The 25,158-nt window shown below is 45.2% G+C and overlaps 1 protein-coding gene across 1 annotated transcript; it reads right to left on the reverse strand.

Annotated features, from left to right (window-relative positions):
• Nucleotides 1-519: 519 nt before the first annotated feature.
• On the reverse strand, nucleotides 520-23,707 carry dab1b (DAB adaptor protein 1b). The gene is made up of 14 exons (XM_084546075.1): nucleotides 23,565-23,707; nucleotides 16,886-17,025; nucleotides 13,851-13,949; nucleotides 11,958-12,089; nucleotides 11,282-11,401; nucleotides 10,812-10,850; nucleotides 9,071-9,136; nucleotides 7,220-7,279; nucleotides 5,260-5,307; nucleotides 4,911-5,019; nucleotides 2,545-3,186; nucleotides 1,656-1,783; nucleotides 1,129-1,235; nucleotides 520-816 (listed from the first exon to the last, which is right to left on the reverse strand). The coding sequence occupies exons 1-13, from the start codon at nucleotides 23,632-23,634 to the stop codon at nucleotides 1,146-1,148; spliced, it is 1,743 nt and encodes a 580-aa protein (XP_084402201.1). The 5' UTR covers nucleotides 23,635-23,707; the 3' UTR covers nucleotides 520-816; nucleotides 1,129-1,145.
• Between the last annotated feature and the right edge of the window lie 1,451 nt (nucleotides 23,708-25,158).

Raw genomic sequence — 25,158 nt, forward strand, 5'->3', positions numbered from 1 at the left:
CAAACATCTGGACATCAAAAATGGAGGTGCTGGTAGGGCATTGCTTGAGAGAAACACAGGTAGTTGGCATCCAGGAGGCAGAGAGCTATCATATGGCACAGAGGCTCAGGTGTATGGGGGGGGACCGGGGAGATTCTTATTTACAAAATAGATGTTTGGCTAATTTTTGATTTCGACACAGACGCCTCGGAGTCATTTCGACGCCTGTCTTGACTCGGTGCCATCAACTGAGAATTCACAGCTTATAAAATAAGAAAAAATCATATTTCTTGATTTGTTTCAGGCCCAGAAGGAAGCTGCAGAGAACAGCTGTGCTCACGGCTGAGTCCGCTGAATCCACGTTAAGTCTGTTCATGCAAGTCGGTGCAGCAACGCTATGAGAACATTTGGCAAATCCACCTGCTGCGCGCAGTCTTTGCTGGTGGCGGCTGACACGCTGCTCCTCTTGAAAGTTCCCCCAAAAATATTTTGCATCATCAATGTAACCATTTAACATATCCTCAAAGATATAAAGTCCATTACAGAAGGACGCAGTCGCCTCCTGGTGTAGGTTTCGGTCAAAGATCAAAGGTCACTTCCTGGTTTAAAAGGTTAATTGATTAGACAATAAAGCCAAAAGTCTGGTGGTCATGCTGAGGAGTGCAGTACAGTACAGTATGTGACCTCTGGAGGTTATTTCAGAACTGCCAAAATATCCTTTATAGGTTGAAAAAACCCGAACAAGTCTGTGTAATCCAGCTGTGAGAGATGCCGCTGTTCTCTCTTCTTCTTTTCCTTCTCATGAGCTTCTGTCTTGGCCTAGAGCGCTTCCGTCCCCTAAAACACAAACCACAAACCACTTAGCCCTGCCGGTGCAGTTAGAAAGGCAATCAGCAGGGGGCAACATTGTGCCTTCTTAATGTTAGGACGCTGCAGCGAGGTGTACTGACAGAAACTAAACCAAGGCCCTTTTCCAGCTGGCAAAACAACTAATTCACAAGCAAAATGGAAAGTTAGTGAAAATATGAAGCTAATAAAGGACCACAGAGACGGGTTTATTTAGTCAGACAATAAATATGAAAAGAGCTGGAGAGAAAAGATGCCCCAGTGTGCGGCAACCGGAGAAAGAATGGACATAGAAATACCCACTCAGTGTCTGCTGTTCTCTAGCTGTCTTCCTGCGAACAGGTCTGATCCGGCGGAGGATCAGGATCTCCAGTGAGCGCCGGAGAGGCCGACCTTGCAAGAGCAGGACCCTGAGAGAGGAAAAAAAACGCAGTTAAATTTCTCTTTTCCTGCAAGTGACATGTTCATCAATATCAGCTCCTCTTCGGCTTGTAAGGCCTCCCACATTTACAGCCAGAGCATTTATAAAAATGCTATAATTACCTCAAAACATAATCTCGCCTAATCATATATGATCTAATCAAGGCGCTTAAATCATCGTTGACCTTCCATGTTTAATTGTCTTGACATTTTTCCGAAAAAAGGGTAAACTCAGTGCCGTCTGGCCGTAATGATCACATGACATTCTAGTCTGTGTAATTACATGTGACACAGTTGAGAACACATCCTCAGTGCAGCAGCAATGGATTAAAGCATCATGCCAGCCTGTTGTTAAATGAAATGCATGTGTCTTATTGATTGATGGGTGACCCCGGGGTCGCCGCACTCACCGATTGCTCCTCCTTGGCGCTGCTGGCGTTGCCCTCCGGGTCGACAGGGGAGTGATCCGTCGGGGGGTCACTGGCCTGGGAGTGGGGGCAGTCTGAAGATGAGCTCTGCTGAGGGGCTGGAGTGGATGCTGCAAAGAGAGGAAAGTAAACGTTCAGTGAACACATCAAGAAAAAGATACAGAAAGGTGGAATCTTCTGTTTATTGTGAACTTTGAGTATTTTTTGCATCGATAGTCTATACAGAGAAGTGGTGGATTTAAATCTAAATCATGACCTTTACCGATTGTTGTCCCCTCTGCTTTTATCCCCCTAATATACCTGACATTTCGCAGTCTGTATACTATCAAATAAAGCACGACTTGTCTTGTCAAAGGTCAGCAGAGTTTGTGGTCACACGCAAGCGGTTTTCTTCTTTGTGAGACACAGTGCGAAAGTTGACACGCACGCCGGTACTTTTGTGAGCAGGTGCTTTGAGCGTAATGCTAATGTCAGCGTGCTAACATGCTCATATGACAACGTTAATTATTTTAGGAGGTATTCAGTAATGTTTACTGTCTTCATCGTCTTAGTTTTGCACTTTAGCATCCCTGTTAGCACATACACCAAAACACTAAAATATCAGTTTCATGGTGGCATTGAAAGAATCACTAATGTCGGTCACCCTCTATACAGCATGAATATCTTTCATAACAACAGATGAAATGGATATTGGTCCAGAGTAGTAGACTGACAGAGTGACAGTGACATTCTGCAAGTTACAATGCTAACAAGGTGAAAAGAAAATGGTTCAACTGAACTTTAAGAGTTCATCACATAAGTTTGTTAAAAGGTGTTTACAGATGTTGGTTTAGGTGAAACCACGGAGGAGGACAATATTTAAAACACTTACGAGATTCAGTAGACGGTGATGTGGATGTACCAGGGCTCAAGGTCATCCTGGAGAGATCAAGGTCACTACAGCTCCCTTCTTCTTCCTGGGTTGCAGCAGCTGCAGGGGGCAGCAGCTGACTGCAGGCCAGTGTGTCCGGTACACTCATGAGGCCTGGGGTTCCACACCTGCTCACTGCCGCTGACACAGAACCAGGTCCTGCACCTGCTGCGCCTGATGTAGACGGACCCTCACCTGCGTCTGAGTCAATGCACAGGCCTTCTTTCCCCAGGCTGAGCTGCCTCTGGAGCAGGGTGGGGTCGGCCGTGTGCTGGGGGCTGGTGATGGCGGAGGAAGGGGCCGACAGGTCGCAGGCTTGTGGGCACATGGTGGTAATGGGTACCAGGCCTTGGAGCATGGCGGCCGGGATGGCGTGGCCTCCCACGCCCACCGTCTGGGCCGGCATATAGGCAGCCATAGCCGCCCACTGCTGCTGAGTGGCTGGGAATATGTTGGCCTGGCTCCAGATGACCGGCTGACCACCGGGGAGTACCTGAGCCACCTGGAGGGGCCCCTGCACGGGGAAGGCCAGAGTCTGAGCCTGGGCAGGAAACGGCTGCTGAGCCCACTGGGCTGCCTGCACCGGGCCCATGGTCATATAACCTGAAGAAAAACAGGAGGAGGATATTGATTAAAGGATATTGAAGCAGGAAAAGGAAGGGAAGGTTATTATTATGAACACAGAGTGCATTTTATCACCTGTGATTACAACTTCAGTACACTGATTTTCGAAAAAACGCTGGCACAATGGGAGCGATTCAGTGATGGAACAGCTAAAAGGTGCATTTAAGGACAGAATACTAAAACTTTACATTCAGCAGAAGAGAAATGTGGTATATTTTCAAACATGCCTGTGACCTATTTTTGGCCTTTCTGTCAAATGTACTGTATATTACTCGTCATGGTAATACAGTGAAGAGACCGTTTTCGAATGGCTTTTGATCATAATTGAGATTTAAGACTTTTACAAGAAAGCAGCCTCATGCAAGAACTGCCAGTATGAAAAGGTTTGTCCTTAAGAGGCTCATACAGTGGGAGTAATTTAAGAGAATTTCTGTAACCTACCAGTCTTCTCTTACTTTTTAGAATTTTCCAATATGTAGAAATGAGAGGTCCGGACCTGGCAAATTGTCTGCCTTTGTCCACATGGGGGAAAAAAGCTCATCTGACATAAAATCATTGTAGCTTAAACTGAATCAATTTTGATTCATCGTTATGTGCTCTGATGAAATTGTGGTTGACAGTTTTCTTTTCTCCTTTCTAAGAGCAGGAATTCAAGTTGAGACTTTGAGAATAAAACTTCGTCAGAACAGAAAGTTGAATAGGCAGTCATATCCAACTATTTATGGGCACTCATCAGGCAGAATCAACAAGGCTGCATCCAACTGAGAATACCAGTAAGCGCAAACAACACAGAGTATGTGACATACACCGATCAGGCATAACATTATGACCACCTTCCTAATATTGTGCAGGTCTCCTTTGAGCCTCCAAAACAGTTGTGACTGATCGGAAAATGGACATGGTCGTTCTGAGGGTGTCCTGTGGTGTCTTGCAGGAGAATGTTGTTAGTGGGGACCTTTGGGTCCTATGGGTTGAGGGGAGGGGCCTCTGTGGATCATCCCACAGATACTTGATCAGTTTGGAATCTACTGAATTTGGAGGTCAGGTCAACACCTTGTGTTGTGTTTCATGTTTTTTGAGTTGTTCCTAAACTGTTTTTGTGAGTGTGCCTGTGTCAGGCTGCATCCTGCTGGGGATGGCTGCTGCTATCAAGGAGTGTCATTGCTATGAGGTGGGGGTGTCTGGTCTGGTCTAGGTGGGTGGTACATGTCTAAGTAACATCCACATGAATGCCAGGTCCAAAAGTTTCCCAGCAGAACATTGAATTGTCACACGATGGTCAATGTTATTCACTTCTCCTGTCAGTGGTGTAATGTTGTGGCTGATCGGTGTATAACAATACAACGTTGTTCTTTGTTGAGGCCCACTGATAATAGGTAGCAATAACTTGGACAGTGAATTTAACTAACTGCTCTTCAGCTGATTTTAAAGGATGTGGGAGCGCTCTTAAATGTTCTTGGAAAACCACAAGGTCGGTTGTTTTATTAAAATATGCCAAACCACTGCAACAGTCCTTGAGGAAACATCTATTTACAGAATCTCTTCACAGGTTGTCAGCACAAAGACAGGCCCTCTCAGATAAAAAAACAAAAAAACAACACATCCTGCTAAATCTTGTTCTTCAAAAACTAAAATTCAAAGGAACGCGTTTCCACCAGTACATTTTCTCCTCTTATGTTTTGTATTGCGGAAAGCGTAGCTACCTGACGGCACAGAGGTGGGGCTGAAGGGGGCGTACAGCTCAGCAGGATTGTGTTGCTGCTGGCGGCTGCTCCTGCTAGGGTCCAGTGTGTTGGCAGGTGATGGGGGCATCTGGGAGGACACACACACACACACACACACACACACACGCATCCACAGATGTCACCACTATCAAAGTCAGCTAAAAGTCACCGCGCTGCACATTATCTTTGATCTGCAGTGACAGATATTTGGGTAAGTTAGGCATCCGCCACGTCCTAATAAAGTGGCCTGACACAAATGTGCTATCTCCAATTTGTATTAATTCTACAACGTTGAAAAGGGGGTTTGGTTTTGTGTGAAAGTACTCACCGAGGGAGGAGTGGACATGTCGCCGAAAAGATCAAAGTGGTTGATGTTCTGTGAGCGGAGCCAAAGTAGGAGAGAGAGAGAGAAGACAAAGTCCAGTGATACATCACGACAAGGAGACTTGCACAGTCATGAGAGCCTGAATTCATCTCCTAATAGGGTATGGTGGTTGCATGGGAGGGTCGGTGTGGGGAGTGAAATCCATTCACAAAGGCAGTTTGTGCTGTGGATGGCAAGAAACAACTATCCCCTCGTTCCATTATCAGAAAATGGATCTAAAATGAATGTTTCGTGGCTCGCTATAATTGAGTGGGTAAAAGGCTATTCAGTCCTATAAAACAGACTCTGATTAGATATTCTTATGTCTGCCAATGAAGAGGGGGCCCCATGTGAGAGGCTAGGCCGCTTTATCATGCTGATTTAACTCCGCCAGGACATATACACACAGAGGAGTGTGTTTATTTCATCAAATGAATGAGGGAAGAAGCTCCTGGAACCACCCGACCGAGACAATGAGGCCACCTCACCCTATAGGCAGACGTGACCCCTGTTCTAGTCCCCTCCACTCGCACTACAAGGAGAGAGGACGCGGCTATGGAAGAGACTATGGAATGGCTAAGTTGCATGAAATGTCTCTGGGGCCATGCACAAGCAGACAATGAGTCACCGTAAAAAACACACAAAAACACACAGAGTTTGCATGCTGTGAATAAACACGGACAAACACAACGCGGTTAAAACGGAAGAAAGAAAAGGGAGGGATCGCAGCAATCAGTGTTGCTGCTGGCAGGGCGTTCACGTCCTCCGTGAATAAGCCCGGGACATGGCGGGTCGCGCAGTGTGCGCGGCACTTGGAGACCATCGAGGGGCACAGAATGAGTCAGAATTTGGAAAATAAAAGGCAAACATTGTACACAGAGGTCTCTCCCTGCAGGCACACATCAGGGGGAGCCCGGGGCTCTCAGAAAGCTCCAACTGAATGAACAGACAAGCAGTAACACTTAGAGAGATATGGAAGCGCTGCTACTTATACTGGCATGGGCTGCTCGGGTGAGATAGCAACGGGGCCGGGGCAGTTTATCTGTTTGATATGCTCAGCAACAAGCACACAAACAGTGAAGAGAAAAGAAGCACCTTGCGGGGGCTGTTTTCAAAAGTTGCGTGGAAATTCTTTTTGTGTGAATGTTTGAAAAAAAGAAAAAGAAAAAAAAAGCTTGAATAAATGTTTGTTTTTTTTCTTAAGAGATTTGAGGGATGTAACAGCGTGGTCACTGCATGGTGGTGAGGAACTCATAAGACCTACCGGGATGAGATGAAATATATTTACAGTTTGATGAAAAGGGAAATCGGAAATGCTTTTTTTTTTTTTTTCGTGCGCTACTTTCTGGGCAGATCAGTCCGCTGTAGAAAAAGGGATTGCTACAGCTTCTACGAGAGTTCGTGGCCTTAACTGGATGTAGCTGTGGCTAAAATACATGCAGCTCAACTCAACACCCACCCCACCTACAAACCTCTCACCCTCGTCCTCTGAGGAAGATGGAACAGCCACCCCTTTTATTTGTCAAGTCGGTCCACGGTACCAGTCAGATGGGACCAGCAAACAGACTTTTTTGTCTCGACCATCTGGTCACGACACGCATCGGATTCTGCACGGGATTGGATTTTGGATACGAGGCCTGCCTCTCTAATGTTCTGTGAAATTGCTGACATGTCTGACTTTGGTCGACCAATCAATTAGCCTTAACTCTCCTAGCAGGCTCGTCATGACCAATGCAGCTTTGTTTCATCATCATCACAGAATGTGGATGCCGGGAAATGGGTTTTAGACCGTCACACACAACTAAAACCACTAGACAGTAGAGCTGTCAAAAGGTGGCTTAAGGCGCTTCCTTCAAGAGGATCTTCAAGAGAGGTTTGCAAGTAGAAGAGCAAAGAAACAAATAATAAAAATAAAAACACCTACAGTCATGAAATGGCGTTTTGGGACATCATAGATCCCTTCCTTCTGCTGACTGGTTGGGACCTGCATTGGATTGGAGGTCGGGTTCAAATGTAAGTAACAAATCAACAACTTTTCTTTTCTTCTTTTTCTTTTTTTTTTTTTTTTCCTTTACTAGCTGGGTAGTTAAAAACAGTAGCTTACAAGAAGTGAAACATGTCTATTAAAATATAAAAAGCCCACTAAATCAATTTTTATCTAGGCCATTTTAAGATGTAATTTTATCTTTCGGCGCAATGGGATTATGCAAATTCTTTAGCTGTGCTGCTGAATCAATTCTGCTTAAATCAATATTGATTGCAAACAATGCTTGAGGAAGGTGCGCGCTGTTTCTGTGAGTATTAAGAAAGCCTGTTGTTATTCTGCAGCAGTATGGCTCTGTCGGTTCCCCCCTCTGACGATATGAAAATTCCCTAGCTCCAGCCCGTTTTGTTTATTTCTCTCCCAGTTATCCGAGCTATCTGTTGCTCTTAGCCTCGCCGCCTGTCTCTCCTAGTGCTCTCTCTTGACTGGTTAACTTTCGGTTTTCCCCAAGTCTATTGATCTTGTTTCACTCTGAGATCAAATGGCATGGCAAGTGATTAATCTCTCTCTCTGTCTCTCGCTACATCTTTCATCTTCAGAGGAAGGCAAGATACAGAGGCAAAAAGAGGAGGAGGAGAATAGAGGGAGAGGGGGAGAGAGAGAGAGAGAGAAAGGGGAAAAGGGAGGGGGGTGGGATTAAACCATACGATAGGTCCCTGGAGTCCTTCAAATGGTCTAAAACCAAAAGGTCATAGTGTTGGATATATAAAAGGAGAATGGTGCACAGGCCTACGGCGGGGCTGTCGAGACTAAACAACTGACCTTGGCTCTGCTGAGGCTGCTTTACACACCACGTATTACTGCAACCTTTTTTATTTCCTCGTCTTCAAAGTTACGGTCCTTAAGATTTTCAGGAGTCGTACTTTCATTAAAGGATCTGTATTTTTCAGCAGTAGCCGTTCAATGCATTTGCAGTCTGTAATCTGTAATGGGCCGCTTAATAGGTTTCGTTTTTTAGCAGCAGGGTCAGCCGCCACCGTGCTGGGCTAATTAGCCTCCAAATGCACAAGATATCCACAAGAAAAATGACACATGCATGTAACTCTGTTTCGTTTTTTTTCACCGTCCGTGTGCTAACATGCTGCTGCATTAAAAGCTTTCACGTGCACAGACCTTTGGTGGTGTGGAAAAGTCAGAGCAAATGTAATTTATATGTGACAAAGATTGGTGTTGGCCAAGATCATGGATCAAAAATGTCCCATTGCCATTTGTACACTGTGACACTGAACCATTTGAAAGGTTCCAGGCTGCGACGCTATAGGACTGAAGATGAAGAGATGCGCACTTCAAATATAACAATGTTTACTGTGCTCCTCTGGTTGGCATTATTCAACCAGATTGGTATCAGATGTCTAACATTATTTGGACTGATTTGTTTTCTTAAAGTGTGTGGCTTTGGAGACGGATTGTATGTGCCATCACTTGCTCTTGCCATTGTGACTATGTGTTGCTAAATCAGGAACAGAAATCTCAAGGGCTACACCCTTAACTTCAACTGCACTCCTGTTAACCAATCTCACAGCTCCATTAGCTTCTTTCCTTAATGGCTTTTCATCTTCACTCGCATCGGCTTCGTCTACTCCTTTTGAAACCTCCACAAACAATTTGCACCTTGTAACTCCTTTAATTTGCACTGTAGACTGTTAGTACTGCTGCTATTACTGTCTATCACAGGGTATAGAGAAGGTGGGGAGAAAAAAAAAGGTAGGGGGGCGATGCTTGTCTTTGTACCTGATAAACGCTCTCCTCTGACTGGGGGCCACGGAGGGGTTCGTGTCCAGCCTCAAACACTATGTACTACAGAACAGAGGTAGTGGGCAAGGCGAAGAGGTGCAGAGAATAATGAGATGGGGAGAGAGAGAGAGAGAGAGAGAGAGAGAGAGGTTGGCATATAAAACAGAGAGACAGAGGTGGCGAAACATGACGAGAATAAATGAAAGCACAAGGGAGTGAGGACGGCGTCAAGTGGGAAGGGAAATGAGATCAGGAACGTGAAGGATGTAGAAAAAAATGGGAAAGAAGAATGGGGGAAGATGAAAAGAGAAAGAAAAAGGTGGGAAGAGGAAAGAGCACAAGTATAACAGGTCAGGCAATTGTTCAAGGCAATGCGGAGCTTTCAGCTAGAGGTGCTCCTTCAACCTCAGCAATGTGACGCTCCACCTCTTTGAGAGAAAACGGACCCGCAGGTCAGCGCTCGAGATCCATGAGTGAAGTCTTCGAATCTGTCATCGTTTTCCTTTGAAGGCGATGGGGGTGGGAGGGGAGATGGCTTTTTCTGGATCTCAAATTAAAAGAATAGCTTGACATTTTGAGGGATGAGAATCGTTACTGTCTTGTTCAGAGTTGAGACGGGTTGATCGCTACCTTCCTCACATCTGCACGGGAAACGTTCAGTTGGCAGCTGGTTAGCTTAGTTTAGCAGAAAGACAGATCGCATGTGAACTAAATTAACCTACAAGCTAAGAAATTGTTTCTTCTCAAAAGAAGCAACGGCTAAAAACGACATTTTGTGATTTTGCAGAGAATGTGTGAGACTGTTGTTTGGCTGGAAAGGAATGAAGTGACTCAGAAATTTGCCGGCCAAGAAATAAATAAAAAAAAAAACAAAAAAAAAAACAATGTACAAAATAAAACGATTTTTCTCAGGATTATACAACAAGATTTAAGGTATTAATTCATGAGCTTTAAAGGCGCCGAGGCTACGTTTGTTCCTATCAAAACACAGCCAAGCTACCTGTTATTTTGTGCTAAGCTAAGCTTAGTGGTTTCTGGCTCCAGAGCGGTATAAAACCTTTCGTCCCACTCTCAGCAAGAAAGCAAACAAGCCTACTCCCCCAAAATGTCAAAGAACTCCTTTGAGTTTCTGTCTACAGTCTGGAGTTTTGTCAACCAACATCAACACAAAATCGGAAGAAGCTGCAAATGGAATGGCTTTACGTGAAAAACACAACTTCAAGAGCAAAGAACAGAGGTGATCTGGGAGGTGGTTGGACGCATCACTGAACATAGCATTCAGAGTAAGAGTTAGTGTTGTCTGTATTCAGTGTGAGCAAACACAGAGAAAAAAAAAATTAAATGTTCAGCCAAATAAATGCACAGGGGAAACGGGGGTGGGGGGCAGGGAGGTAACAACCAGTCAAAAGGGGTGGTGGTGGTAGGGGGGGGCATGTCTTTGGAAGAATTTCGGAACATTGACACAGATCAACTTAAAAAATATGGTTGTACGACACTGCACTGGCAAATGGGAGTTGAATGGTTGAACAAAACTGTCAACTAAGATGGTCTCCTGTGTATTACTGGAATGGTGCAATATTATGAATCATTAATCCAAGCAGATCGGTGGTTGGAGAAGATATATAAATTGAGGATTAATTGTGTTTTTGATTCCAGGCTAAGAGTGAAAACAGCACTAAGTGAAGCTAGGGTAGCATCGGCAGTGTTGTGTTCCTGCTCTGAGCGCCCACAGACCTACCTGGTAAACTGGATCGTCCACTTCGTCTTCCAGGATGGTCTGTGTTTGTGGAACAGAAGGCAGACGACACATTTTGTTTTTCAGTCTCATTAGAACATAAATGAAGAGAGGATGAAAAACCAAAAAAAAAAAATAAACACATTCATCTCAGTTTGGCTTTTCCTGCGAGCGTTCAAAATTCCACTGACAGCATGTTGCTTTTGAATTATTTGGTAAATCACACACACCGACACATGTTTCCTGCACCACGTATCTGACTGTAGTGAAAATAAACATCTGAACCTGTTGCATTTCCATTATATTTAGACATCCAGACAAACGCAGGCTATAATGGACTTTAGAGGAAGCTGTGTCAGGATGTCTGTCGTGTGAATGAATCGCAGTTAAAACGTGTGATCTCGCCTCCGAATGGAAAATATAAAAAAAAAAAACTGAGAAGAAAAGCTAAGAATTGGCTCGGAGCGTCCTACCTGATAGACTGCCTGCTCACACTGTTTGTCTTTCTGGGCCTTCTTCTCCATCTCCTCCCGCTGCTTAATGTCATAGATGAGCGTGAAGAGGTCACGCAGGTCAATGATGAGAGGCTCCGCCTGGATGAGAGAGGTGGGAAGAGGATGTGGCACATTAAAGGATGGAAATAAGAAGGTAAGTAGTAGGTGATTATTACAACTCTACTTTTGAATGAAAATGCTTTTTGTAATAATAAATTAATTAATAAACTATTAAAAGAGATTTAGAGACCAAGTGTCTATTCAGATATGATAAAGTTCATTCTTGGATTAAGAGTTTCCTGGTCGTAAGGAACAAACAAACAAACAATTATTACTGATGTGTTTCTGAACTACCACCTATTTTGCAGCATCATTACAGCAATCATTTAGAGTTTTGCTTGTTTCTGTCCAGTTTAATAAATTGTTTTTGCATTCCACACTTCTCCACCTAAGCTATTGATCTGTGTCTGAAGATCAGAGAACAAACAGAATCACAAAAAATCAATAAAGAGTTACGGACAACCTGCGTATTTAATCGTCTATTCAGGCCTATGCAGTTAAATGATATAAAAAAAGTACATTTGCTTGATTTGTAATTTGCTGTAACGCTTGAGGACATGAGACTTCACCTGCAGTTAAGTGGAACAGTACTTACAGACTGTGCGGTCTTGATGGCCACAAACCTGTGGTGGCCCTCCTTCCCGCAGACATAGCCGAAGGCCCTGTGGTCCCTGGTGTCCTTGGCGATGTAGCTGATCTCGTGGACCGAGTGGTGATGCAGGAGCACCTGTAGGTGGCGGAAAGGTGGAGGTGTTGAATCAATAAAGGCCTCGAGGGCCAGATAACATCTACTGTAAACATCTTCCATTATGCGAAATGCAAAACATGATCTAATTTGAGCTGAAATGCTGCCTTCTTTTTTTTTGTTCAAACAAGGCGCCGTCCTATGCGCTGTGTTGGCACCCAAAGTAGGTCAAACCTACTTTAAACATCTTTGCATATTGTTGAACCAAATGCAACCAAACAGCACGGAGTGAGCCTGAAAGCCTCTGACTGTGGGGAGGGAAGACTCAGGCATCTCCAGATGTCTTTTACACTGTATTCTATGGATGCTATGAGATATACTCCAGTTCCATGATGTTTGTTTTGTGTAGGATTTGAAACACTATGATTGTTCAGTAAAAATCATCCCCCTTTTTCAGAATACATGTTGCACTCAAAGTGCTGGTGATGGACAACACACTAATTTAAACACACGGAGCAATTCAGCTGTCATTTGGGTTCCTGCCACTCCTCCATTAGCCGAGATAAGCTCATGCGCTGGGGCGGAGCTTTTATTTGAGCGTCAGCCGATGTTCAGGGGGAAGCGCGGCTAGTAACGCCCCAGATTAATGTAAAATACAAAACTAATATGACTAGCCTACTCGATTCAGCAGAGAATCATGTCAGCTTTGCATAAAGTATTTCCATCTAAAAGCTTGCTGACACAGCCTCTGCTGGAGTGATCCCCATTTCCACCTAAATAACTCAAAAGGGATATTAAGTGTGGAGTGTTATTTACTGCCTGTAATCAGTAAATAAGATGAAGAGCATTAGGGGGAATGATTTCCAAAACAACAAATGAGCTTGTCAAAAGCTGGGGAGCTGGTAGGTCGTGGCAAGAGGCTTAATGTTCTTTTTTATTACAGGCGGGTGGCACGCCACTTTCTCTACCAGTCATATTGAAAAGAGATATCATCAAAGATGGGTGGGATTTTTTTATTTTATTTTTGAGAGGTGGTGGCGATTGTGTGTGAGGGGTGGGTCGACAGCCACGGGACTAACGCCGTTGCATAATTATCAGTTTAGCACTAACGACAGCTGAGGTGGAGCCGTGGTGTAATTAGCATTAGCGGCAATGATCATTAAGGGGTGGAACTGAGTGCTAATTATCGGTTAGCGCTGATGAGCAGAGTGGGCCTATCTAACCAATGCGACGCCGCAGGACGGGGGAGAGCCGAGCCCCTCGATCATCCTGTAATGGAGCAGCAGGCCTTCCGAGTCCGCCAGGGGGGATGGAAGTCGGGATGGAGGCGGAAACAGCCCGTCTCATAACATCACCATAACATTGCTCACCCCGCTATCATTAGCAGACAGACAGGGCCTGAGTGATCTTAAGTAGGTCCTGCAGCATACCCCCCTAATCGCACTGGGGTATATGTTAAACCACTTGACTCTGGGTCAAATATCAAATGCGAGACATGGAATTTAATGCTGTCAAGTTTAATTTGTATGAGCTTTCCACAGGCAAGCCGTCCTGTGGAAAGCATGCCTTGGATTAGATTTTTTTTGAATCCTGATAAATGCATGGATAGAAATGTGCAGGTATGGCGTATAATATGTCAACTGTGCCTTATAAGATGGCGGCCCTGGCAGCAATTGTGAGCTGAGCCGTGCAAGCGTGCGCCCTCTGGGTGTCCTGTGCTATAGGTTTACGGTACAGCAGCTGGCAGAGGCCTCGCGGCGCAGCCCCCGCCAAGGTGGGCCCGCTCGCTGACATGCCACTCACCCCTGATCTCTCACAGTAAATCTTGATCCCGCCGAAAGACACCGTCAAGAAGACTCTCTGCTTGTGCTCCCCTTTGGAACGTGCCGAGGAAGCCATTCCCTGCAGGAGATTAAAGGAAACGACATGAGGAGATGAAAGGATATGAGCTCAGCGTGAAAGACAAGCGAGCCTTCCTGAGTGTGACTGTGGTAGATGTTGGGGTGGGGGTGGGGGGGATTCAGTGGGGAGATCGGGAGCAGGGTGACAGGAGTTACATAAAGCGTGATAGGACTGAATGTTCTTTCACGTGCCTTTTCTTGAAGCATTTTTCTCAGAGGAATTCACAACTCTTATTATTATTGCCACCTTTTTTTTTTTTTCTCCCAAGCACCGTTTTTCTCTCCCTTTTCTTGAAGTAGGTCTACTACACTTCAGCGTGACAATAGACGAGCGCTAGCTAGCAACAATAAGGTGAGATTTGCTGACAGAATGGATTGCTGACCGACCAGCTCGCTCCGGCAGCTCCACAGAGTGCTGACTGAACAACCAATCCAGCCTTTGAAGTGTATTTTTTCTTATGGATCTCAGCAGCTCCCTCTTTTTTTTTTCTGTATATTCTCAACTCTGATAAAAGAAACAATTAAAATTTCCACCGTGTTCCAATTGATGCGACCTGTGTGCTTGACAAGTCTTTCATGGAACGACGCCTGGGAGAAAAAAGAGGAGAGAAGGAGGGAAAAAGACGACGAGAGAAGAGAGACTACTGTGCTGAATGCATCTGACAAAACTACAGGCGAGGTTCTGATAACAAGTGGTCGACCTCCTCTGTTCATCAGACCACTTCCATCTCAGCATGTTTCTTTTAAAGCCAAGCTAATTTCATTTTTTTTTTTCTAAACCCTGGCCATTATGAGTTCCATTATCCATCTACTTTTACGTATATAAATATGAATTCATATGGTAAAAAGGGGGAGCTGATGGGATAAAAGGTAAAACACAAAGAGGGAAGAATAAAGAGCAGAACAAGCAACAGAAATGAGAAAGAGATAAAGAGGCGGGTGGGCTAGAGAGTCGATGGACGTTGTCAATCATCCATCGGCTTCTCCATTTGGTGGATTAGTCCTCATGGAAGCGAGAGGCAGCTCAATAGAGACCCGTCCCCTCCTCTATTCCCTGTCCAGATAATAGCAGGTCTGTATCGACTGCTCCATTGACTGTAACTAGGAGCTGGTAGCTAGCTTCTACCGGAGTCATACTGAGGGCAATGATGAAATGTAACATCAAGGCGGTGTAAAAGTTGTTTTATTGGACATATCACTTGGAACAGAAATGGCTGATGAGAGGCTTTGCCTTCCGGCTATGCTCCCTTTCCTTTGGGGCTTCCCACACATTTAAGCTCCAGGAAAGCAATGGAGGACATACTTAAAAAGCGATGCATATACGTCCTCTTTAGGAGGAGGGCTTATCCCACAGCCGCCTGCTGCGAAAGATGCTTACGCGCTTTTTTTTTTTTACCCCCAACAAAGAGTGATGGGTGGAAATATTTCTTGCCTTTCACTTTGAAGGCCCTAAACACAGATGAAAAGAGGATACAGAGTAGAATTCTGAGAAGAGAAACTGTGCGTGTTCGCTTTATTGATATTGATAACAGAGTTGAGAATAGGACCGGCTGCTGGTTCCAGTAGTGGTTTTGTGCATTTCATAGAAATTTACATTAGAATTACTTGTATTCATTTCAACTCATGCAGTCAGGCCTTAATCTAGTGGGAGATGAATCCAGCCATGTATGGCACCAAATCACAGCACCACAGTTGCAGAATTCAACAGGGTTCAACATCATTTTAAGTGGTGCCCTGGAGTTGTAATCAACTCCTACCACCCATACTTTCTGTAATGTAAGTTTTGACATTTTATCAACCAGCTGATATCTTCTAACACTGCTGACTGTTAAACAGTTATGTTAAAGAAAAGTTCTGTTAAGTAAGTGCTGCATTTTCTGTTCACCATCAGGAAACAGATTTTGGATGCCAGTGTTAATTGCTCTGTTCTGCTCTAATATTTTGACTGCACGGCATTTCATTCTAAACATTAAAGGTATGGAAACTAAGCAGCCAAACAAAGTTCAAATCTGATTTTCCACATTTTCCATCTCAGTTAAAATATAGCCCTACACAAGGTGGCAGTTTCTTTATTTCTGCGTCTCCCTCATGAACCGCCTCATGTTGATGCTGACTTCAGTTGGTTCTTTTAATGAAAAGTGCATATTTATCTCTTTTACTCATGGGCTCTGGGAAAGGTGTGGCACACTTACTGTAAGTTCAAGAATACTCAACCTTTTCATCCACAATCGCTAGCATTCAGGCTTATTTATGACTTTGTCTCTTACTGTAGGGCTGAAGCTGACCCAATTTACTTCCAACCCTCTGAAAAGAACACTGGATAAAATATTATCTGGGTCACGTTATCGCAGTTCGCATGTGTGCCACAAGTGTAACATCACGGACTATGTTGTAAAAATAGCGGGCCGTGAGTGACGTGAGAAAATATAGGGGAGACAGACAAATCGGGGGGTGGGCTGGGGGAGTTAGTCAGAGGCTTAAAAGTGAAACATTTTCTACTTAACTGCTATACTGCTTTAAGCGTCTCAGAACACGAAGCCAGTTTGCCTCTGAGCTTAAAAACCAGATGTATGAATAAATTCAGAAAGCTTTGAGCATTACTAAAAATAAAGCAGCCTGTTAGGGGGGGAAACAAAGTACAAAGCTGCTATGGTTGTGCACCATATGTGAGAAAAAAACAAAAAACCCGTAACCCTTACAGTAGCTTTCTACATGACAAAAAACTGTGGAATAATACGTCTGGACTTTCATTTGTTCCATCTGGTCAGTTCATACAGAGCCTCAGTGAGTCATACACAGGAGGAGACAGCTCAGATGACTCATTCAACAGACAATACAGTCATGCCCGAGCATGCCTTTTCCAAATCTGACTGAGATGGGTGAAGAAGTTCAATGATGTCTCCACAGACACACACACACACACACATTAGTCTGCACCTTCAGCTTCATCATGGAGTCCTGGCACAGCTTGTCCCCGCGCGCCGCTGTCACCTCATCAATCCCGATCAGCTTGGCCTTGTAGCGCACACCATCTCCGCGGAAACGCTTAATAAGCCCCGCCTCACTGCGGTCCTGACCTGCGGCAGGAAAGGGGGAGAGGAGGAGAGGACGAGATATGAGGAGGAGAAAAGGGAAGAGAGAGTGATTACAGGAAACAAGGATGTGTGAACTCAACTGAATCCTACAACTTCAGTATCTTGGACAATTTTAATATGCCCCTCTGCACCTCGACAGAGGCTATTGTGTGTGAGTGCGTGTGTGCACGCCAGTGTGCGGGTGTCTCTCTGTGATTCAGTATAAATATTTATGGAATAGGAAAAGCTGAATGAATAGCAAATTAGCAGCAGCGAGGAACGATTAAAAGAAAATTGAACTTGAAATTGGAAATGAAGTTGTGGAGGAGAAAACAACTGGAACGCCGAAAACACACTGCCGTCACCTCTCTGGCACTGTGGGGCTTTCACGCACAAAGCTGGGATGGAAAATGGAAGGTCTCGGGTGGGGGTGAAATGGGGGTGCGTGCTCCTGCGTCCGCGCCCATGCTCGCAGTTCCCATGGGTGCCGTTTGTGGTGACAAACCGGCTTGAATGGGTGCTATTGAGAGGAATCATCTCGCTCCAGCGCTCCCCCACAATCCACCCAATCCCTCCCCGCGTGATGGATGCCCGGGTGGTGGCAGCAAGGTGGTGGGATGATGGTGCGAGCTGTGAGGGCGGCCGGGGGGGGGGGGGGGGGATTCACAAGTGTGTGTCTGGATGGCCTCGGGCTTTACACTGTCATTCTCTCTCTTCTCCCTCCCCGCCCTGCTGCTGATTATTCCGTCTCTGCAGCTTGCCCTGACATCTACTTGACACTGACACCTTTCTCATTTTGTCTCCACGCTGTCTGCCATTGTACTGTTTTGATTATGTGGGTGCGGGCCTCAAGCGCTATCTCGTGTGTGTCTACAACGTATAAACCATCCCCTCGTAACCTGAACGGTGCTTGTCAGCCGCTAAAACACCGGCTCCTCCTGCGTTCACACAGAGATAGCAGGATTTCAAATCAAGGTCACCGGCACCTTGGAGGATTTAACAGTTTTCAGGTCCCTCTTCCTCGCTCAAATCTAGGTCACGGGACCGCACAGTGCATCAGTTAGTGGCACGTTTTAAGTGGCTGGTTAAGCTGTGCGTGAGAGGAAGACGAGGTGTAAAATCCTTAACGGAGACTGTCAGGCTGCGCTCCAAGACCAATAGCACGCCAAAACGAGCTTATTCCACCAAGAAACACACGGCGCTGCCATCCATGCTACATCCAACCAAAGGGTATTTCTTCTTCCAGTCCTGCAGCTTCCGAATGAAAATTAAAAAAAAAAAGAAGTTGGAAATGAGAAAAGCTTGTGCAAATGGAGGAAAAAGCGCTTGTCTTGGCTATGCACACCCTCTCACTAATTCATGAGGGCACAATTCTCCAAAGGGGGCGGGGGGTGGGGGTAGGGGGGGGCAGGGTTTGACGATGCTAAAGTCATTAAAGTCTCTAAGCAAGTGAATGTCAAATCTGGATATAATTCAGACTTGCTTCCCTGCCAGTGGATAATGAGTCTTATATATATAGCCGCCGTGCATCTCTGAACATGAACCAGGCTGGCAAGTGCAACCATGTAGAGACATGGACGTCCGGGCGCTCATCAAAAGACCAACTGTATCTGTGCTGCTTCTAAAACCCAGCAGGACAAAGAGAGTGGACCCCTCTGTTAATTATTGTTGCCCCTCACTCAAACCATCACTCACGCAGCGACTGCGTATTCCACCCAGATTTAACTGACTCACACACTCTGTAATGTAATGTAAAATGCATGGCGCTCCAGTTGCATTTTAAACACAATCAGTCCAATTCAGTGCAGCTCCCTCAGATGAGCTCTAACCAGATGTTCTGTAACATTTGTTTCTTTACGTACGGCGTGCCATTTCCCCCTAATAACACTTCACGGGAGATTTAGAGGTTTATGCGCGGATCTTTAAAAAAAAAAGAAAAGGAAAAAAAAGTAGGCCTTGCATACTGAATGAGAGTCTCGACTCGGTGGCATAACTCGTACGCTACGTGCTCTGGGTTCAGATCAAGAGGAGCAAGTGTGCCGTATTTGAAAGAGCTGTAGGGTGTGCTGTTTTATGTTGATACACACTGAGAAAAAATGAGGGAAGGGAAAGGTGTGTGCGTGTTTGTGAAGTGGGGTGACACGTATTACTTTCTGAATTTACAATTACTCAAGGCTGAAATGGTGCTCACAGAGCTTCTGTTCCGAGTGACAGCAAGTTGCATAAAGTACTGTCTACTACTTATCCCCATGTCTCGCACACATGGCACAGCCTCCCTGCCTTTTGAACGTCCTGACGATCTGGGGTGTGGCCAGGGTTAGAATCTGGACTCCTCGTCACATCTCTCTCTTTGCAGTGTTGCCCTATTTTATCTCGACAGTCTTAAGTTGACCTAAATGTCCTAAAATAGCAAAAGAATTTGACTGAATCAAACAGCCAGGACGTCAGAGGGTTTTAAATCAAACGCTATAATCGCCCACCTGACACGCGCGCTGGGCACCGGGACCACGGGGAGAACAATTACCGTTCGCCCCGCTCCGTACTGTTCCGGGGCTTGTCTCTGATCACAGTGATGCATCCGTATTCTTGCCACACTAGAATGGGGACAGTGAAGGGACAGATGGCAACAGATGGAGAGTCAGAAGTGCCCCTCCAGATATAAGGACTTGGCAACAAGAAACTTTTTGTTGAAGATCCGGGCATCGAGGCAGCTTAACCTCTGAACCTTTCCGAGTGTGTATCTCTGCCTGCCTGTCTCTTTCCGTCAACGTCCTCGCCTGCCAGGAGGCCACACACACACACGCGCACACACAAAGACACACACCTTCTTCTGAGCTATAATGAGCCATGCTTTCACCCGCATGAAATATGCAATAGCGCCCATTATTTTGTGTGTTTTCAGCGAGGTGCGTTTGATGCGCCTAAAATGAAAACACTAGGTACGTCCTGCAAGCACGCGGGGGGGGGGGGGGGGGGGGAGCTGACGACTTTAAGCAGCAGTGAAGAGAATGGATGTCTGAGGAAGGCAAATCTGTCCTCGCCATCTGCCTCCCCCATGTGCGCAAAATAACTTCCGTAAGCCTCAGCAAACACGCAGATACACATTTACAAACATTAACAGCAGCACGTGTTCCCTCGTCTGATCCACGCTGATGTTAAAAATCCTCTACCCTAATTTGGCAGTGAGGTAGCATCGAGGTTTCGGATAAACGGCCGATTGTTAAACCAGTGTTAGCTTTAATGAAGGTGCACATCATCAATGCATGGCTCACAGCAGAGTTACCTGCAGCTACTGATTTGTGGTGGGTGCTGTTGATCATTCTCTAGGCAGGGCCTCGACAGTGACATTACATTCATTGGGAAGTGGGATGGAGAAACACTTGCATAACCTTAAGAGCAAAAGATTTGGTCAAATGTGGCAAACAGTGTTTGAACTGCAGTGCCATTTGTGCTGCCTCTTACAGCGCGAGTTGATTGGTGATTTAGTCGGCGTTATCTGATGTCTCTCTGCCTTTCTCGTCGTCTCTCTGCGTCTCTCTGTCCTCCGTTCCTTGTCTGTCTTGTTGAAACGATTCATTTTTCGTGCACAGATTACAGCGGGAGAGCAACAGTTGCTATGGAGATAGAGTAAAGTCACGCATGTAAAGCAATTCTGTTGATGGGGAGAGGGGAGCTTTGGATTTACCATGGCAGACGCTGCTGCAGTGAGGTCGGATTTTTCCTAATTTTGTTTGAAAGGAATGAAGAGTGCTGTGACATACCTAATACGGAACGCAAGATCGCATGTCCCCTATCACCCTAAAGGTGCTGAATTCATCTCACGTGCAGCAAAACTGCATAAAACCACACGGAAAACTTCAGTACCAAATAAACATTGGAGGTGAGTCTGGATTATATGGATTACCTTATAACCAGTAAATCCCAGAAAAGCAATAAGAAGACAGGAAGCAAGAATGGTTTAGCAACAAAAAACAGAATCTGGCAATAAATCCTTAATAGTCATGCACCAGACTATTTATTACCATCGCCCCGAACCATCCCATTCGACCCAGGGTCTACATTAAAAGGGATCCAGGATCTACAGGATCCTCTCCCTGCTGCTTGCTCTCGGCTGGTCTGCTGGAGCCTGTCGCTGCTACCTGCTGCTTGCTGTTCTACTGCTTTATTTCTCAACTGTTACTTTGATTTCTGCTACTTACCTTGTTTATTAACGAGACATGTGGACCACTGATTACCACTTCTGTTAGTTGTGGTGGAAGGTGCGGACTTTTGGTAAGATTGGGGTACGCTATACACCTCATCATGTAGGTAACCTTTTGTTTATACACACTAGGGTTATTGGTTGGTGTCACCTGTGTATTTTTGGTTGCACCTTTTAGTAGATAAGATAGTTAGGCCTTTTGTTAGAGAAGTCTGTTATCCAGGTCTAGGTTTGTTATATTACTTTCATTTATTTGGCATAACCAAGTTATGGTGTATACTTCAAGCAGATTTTCAGCTACCTTCGTCTTTAAATAAATCCTGCCACACCTGGACTCGATTTTATTGGTTGTCCTGTGTCCGTCCCTAAAATTGCCTAGACCCTCCTTGAGACGTAATGCTGACCAAAATTTCAATAGAAACACTCCTGAAATTTCTGACATGGGACACCGTCTACTGGTTTCTCATTTATTTAGTTGGACACACTATAGAGCGCCCAAGTTGTTTGTATGCACAAAATACCAGGTAATGTTCAATCAACTGGTATTACTATCAAAGGCTAACAATGTCTAATCTGGCTACTGTGTTGTGGAACCTCTTTCCTGGGTAAATGAAACAATCCTCAGCCTTAAAGTTGTCTTATTTACATGTTGTGCCCTCTTAGCAGTTTGTTAGCCAGTTGTAATCCTACACCCTGATGTTGTCTGTAAATACCTAACCGCAAAGTTTGGCTTGCCGTGTTTATCAGGTCAGTATCACTTATCTATCAGTTCAACATGAAGCCAGAATTAGAGGATACTTAGCACAGCTCCCTGTTAACCACAGGTTGCCATGTGTAGGGATTAAGCAAATAAAAAAAAAAAATATAACACAAGAATTTGTGAGCTTTATATTTCAGCCTCGCAGCTTAACATGTACCCCAGTGGCTTATTCTGAGTCTGGGGAGTCTTGCATCCTGGTCAGGCATTTTATAAAAGCACTAAATATTCCCAACAAATGCACCATTTACTCATCTTTCAGTTGCTTAATGTTTGCTACAGTGGTCATCTGTTTCCAGAATGTGCTCAGACGTATTTAAAAAAAAAAGAAAAACAATTTACGGGTTTATTTCTTCAGTAGGAGTGTACGGGCTTGAGTTTTCTTGCAGCTGAGGGATGTCAGCAAGTATTACGAAACAGATTTAGACATAGCTGGTCTTGGTCTTTTCCATATATTAGTTGACAGGCAAAAAAATATAAAACAACAGCAGCATTATCTTTTAAATTACGTCAATTTCTTCTGCTGCTGCTCCCCACCCATATGAATATAAACGGTGCTTTATCTAAATACATGTCATCATCCTGATCCTCGATAGTGTCCTTCACCTGGCCCCAGCAGGCTGCAAAGCACCATTAGATATGCGGCACGACAGTCTGCATTCATTTATACTGCCCAATTTCCATTTATATGGATCTAAATAGCATCTTTGCTGATTGTGACAATGGTCCCTGCAGCACATGTGATTAGCATGGTAAAGTCAGGGGCTGATAGCCTGTGCTGATAGCCCCCTCCGATGAGCCGCGTGGCCGTGTGCGTAACTGCCCCCTTGCTCTGCTCTCCCCCCGCCACTTAACTCAAATCGATGGGCCCTCCTCCAGCCGGGCCATTTATCTGAGCAAGCCGACAGAGCCAGTGAAACAGCCACAGAGGACCTGGCCCCGCGGCCTCGTTACAGCGAGCCCGCAGAAGCCAGATTTACTGGACTAGCTGGAGAGGCTTTATTCATGGTTGGAGAAATGAGGGGAAAATACAGTGAAGAGGGGGAGGGCATACAAGAAAGCTTCCACTTCTAGCACGCTTTCTTCCCTCTCCCCGTGAATCCCACTCTCTCTGCTCCTCTATCCCCTCTTCTTTCCTCTTCTCCGCCAATTCAATCCCATTTCAATCTCCTAGTGAACGTTCTGAGAATGCCTCGTCCTATTACATCACTTATGCTGTTCATCAAAGCGACAGGGTGTGAATTGCCCTGGCCATGACACCTAAATCATGGCGCTACCAAACCCTGGGGCTACACGGGAGAGCTGCTGCTACATCTGGATCCCTGGGATGGGACAGGAAGCCTCTCGGCAGGCTTGACTGAGTGAAGCTCGTCTCCATGTTGTCTAGCATTATATAGCTCCTTCCAAACAAGGTGCAAAGTTAGGTTCACTGCCTGCAAAACATGAGAACGCTGCCAGTTTCCCACTGTGTCCTGACATGTCGCATTTCGTCTCATGGATACTTACAGACAGCATATGATCCTAATACATCCTAATGAACTGATATAGTTCTGTTGCATTATAGATGTAAGAAATCTGACGTACCTTTAATCCTCCTGGACTCCTTTCGCTGGCTGGTTTTGACACCCGGCTGGAGCTCGGCCTCTGCTGACATCCTCCACCGCTGAGTCCCTTGTCCTGCTCACAGCAGATCCACCATGGGTTAGCAGCACACTAGCTAATCCTCCCAGCTCCCAGTGTCCAATCCCCCCCTCCCTGCTCAGGCGTTTCTCAGAGTTGCCCTTTGGTGAAGAAAATCTCCTTCAAATCCATGGCGAGATGTCCGGTCCTCCTCAATGAACGAAGATCCAGCATTGATAGCTGTGTCCTGTCACTGTTGGCCCATGGTGTTTGAGTAATGCTAAACAAAACATGGGAGGATGACTGAATTATGAGCCGGGCGATCCTCTTGAGAGCAACTTCAGATCAGATTTGACATCTTCTGGAGTGTACCTGAGTTCTCTCCGTGAAGGTCAAGTATCACATGGTCCACCGCTGCTCTTTTCTCAGGGTTCACCTATTGCTCAGGAGTAATTCCCCCCGGGGGGAGTCTGCAACATTGATCGAATCAAATATTGTTCTTCAGAGTAGGTCAGGAGTGGATTTTATTCTTTGGTAGAGTACTTCAGATGTGGTTCGACATCCCATCACAGACACTTGCTCTGAGCACTGCAAGGTAAAAAGACAGGGAAGATGGTTAATGTTCAGCTGGATGTGGTTAAAATTTAAAATGGCACTTGGCTGTTGATAAGTTATTACAACATTAATTTAACATGTAAAATGTCAGGTACCAATTTAACAAATCAACAAAGATGTTATTATCTCTTCTGGATCATCAATCCGTAATGAGAGCGCAACAAATGCTTGCGGCTCAGCACCCACCCTTGAAGGAGTCCTGCGGTGAGAATATTTGACGCTCTAGTTTTATGTACTGCTTATGATTAAATATAGAACATTAAAGCATGACCGGTGCTTCTGTGCATGCAAAGCAAATTTTCAGAAGATGGATCATTAATGCTCCCAGCTCGGGCCAACAGCACGAGAGGAGGGGAAGCAGCAGAGAGCGATGAATGACAGGCTGTTTCAGAACAAGCTGTGGTGGGAATCCTGGCACGGCCATGTTTAAACCAGAGCCCCCCCACATTGTGCTTTAATGCCCTTGAATCATCCAGTGCTAACATGGGGGCCGTGCCAAGCTGGCACCGTGGCTGGCACCGCTTCTGCTGGCACGGTGACGCGCCTTTGTTGGAGAAAGAGGCCTTGAGCCTGCGCTGGCCTGAAAAGAGCTGCTGCACATCGAGCACCGGACACACATTATCCCGTGTGACATTGTGTGACATTGTGAATGTGTGTGGTGAGAAAATTGGGGCATTTTTTTTTTTTTTATACAATTTGGATGCAATTATTGAAGCTATTGTTCACTGTAACAACGTTCTGTACAAGCCAGCCGTAGCTAACTGACCCAAACTAGTGTAACAGCTCTCAGCTTTATTTTTGAACTCATCAGAAATTATTTCATTTAATTTCTTTCTAAAACTTCCAATGAATTGCAGTCATCAAGGTTCAGCATTATTGTACTTTGTTTGCTCATGCTAAAATATTTAAATTTGTTAGGTGGTGTCTTTGTCCCATTAGCCCG

The sequence above is a fragment of the Chelon labrosus genome (assembly GCF_963514085.1).
Source record: "Chelon labrosus genome assembly, chromosome: 6".
NCBI classification, from domain to species: domain Eukaryota; kingdom Metazoa; phylum Chordata; class Actinopteri; order Mugiliformes; family Mugilidae; genus Chelon; species Chelon labrosus.

Excerpts from the sequence above, each read along its gene's own strand:
- dab1b (XM_084546075.1), bottom strand. The coding sequence starts at position 23,634 with ATGTCAGCAGAGGCCGAGCTCCAGCCGGGTGTCAAAACCAGCCAGCGA. Across the intron at positions 3,187-4,910 it reads CCCCACCTCTGTGCCGTCAG|GTTATATGACCATGGGCCCG; the intron begins GTAGCTACGCTT and ends GTTTTTCTTCAG. Across the intron at positions 1,236-1,655 it reads GCGCCAAGGAGGAGCAATCG|GGTCCTGCTCTTGCAAGGTC; the intron begins GTGAGTGCGGCG and ends TTCCTCTCTCAG.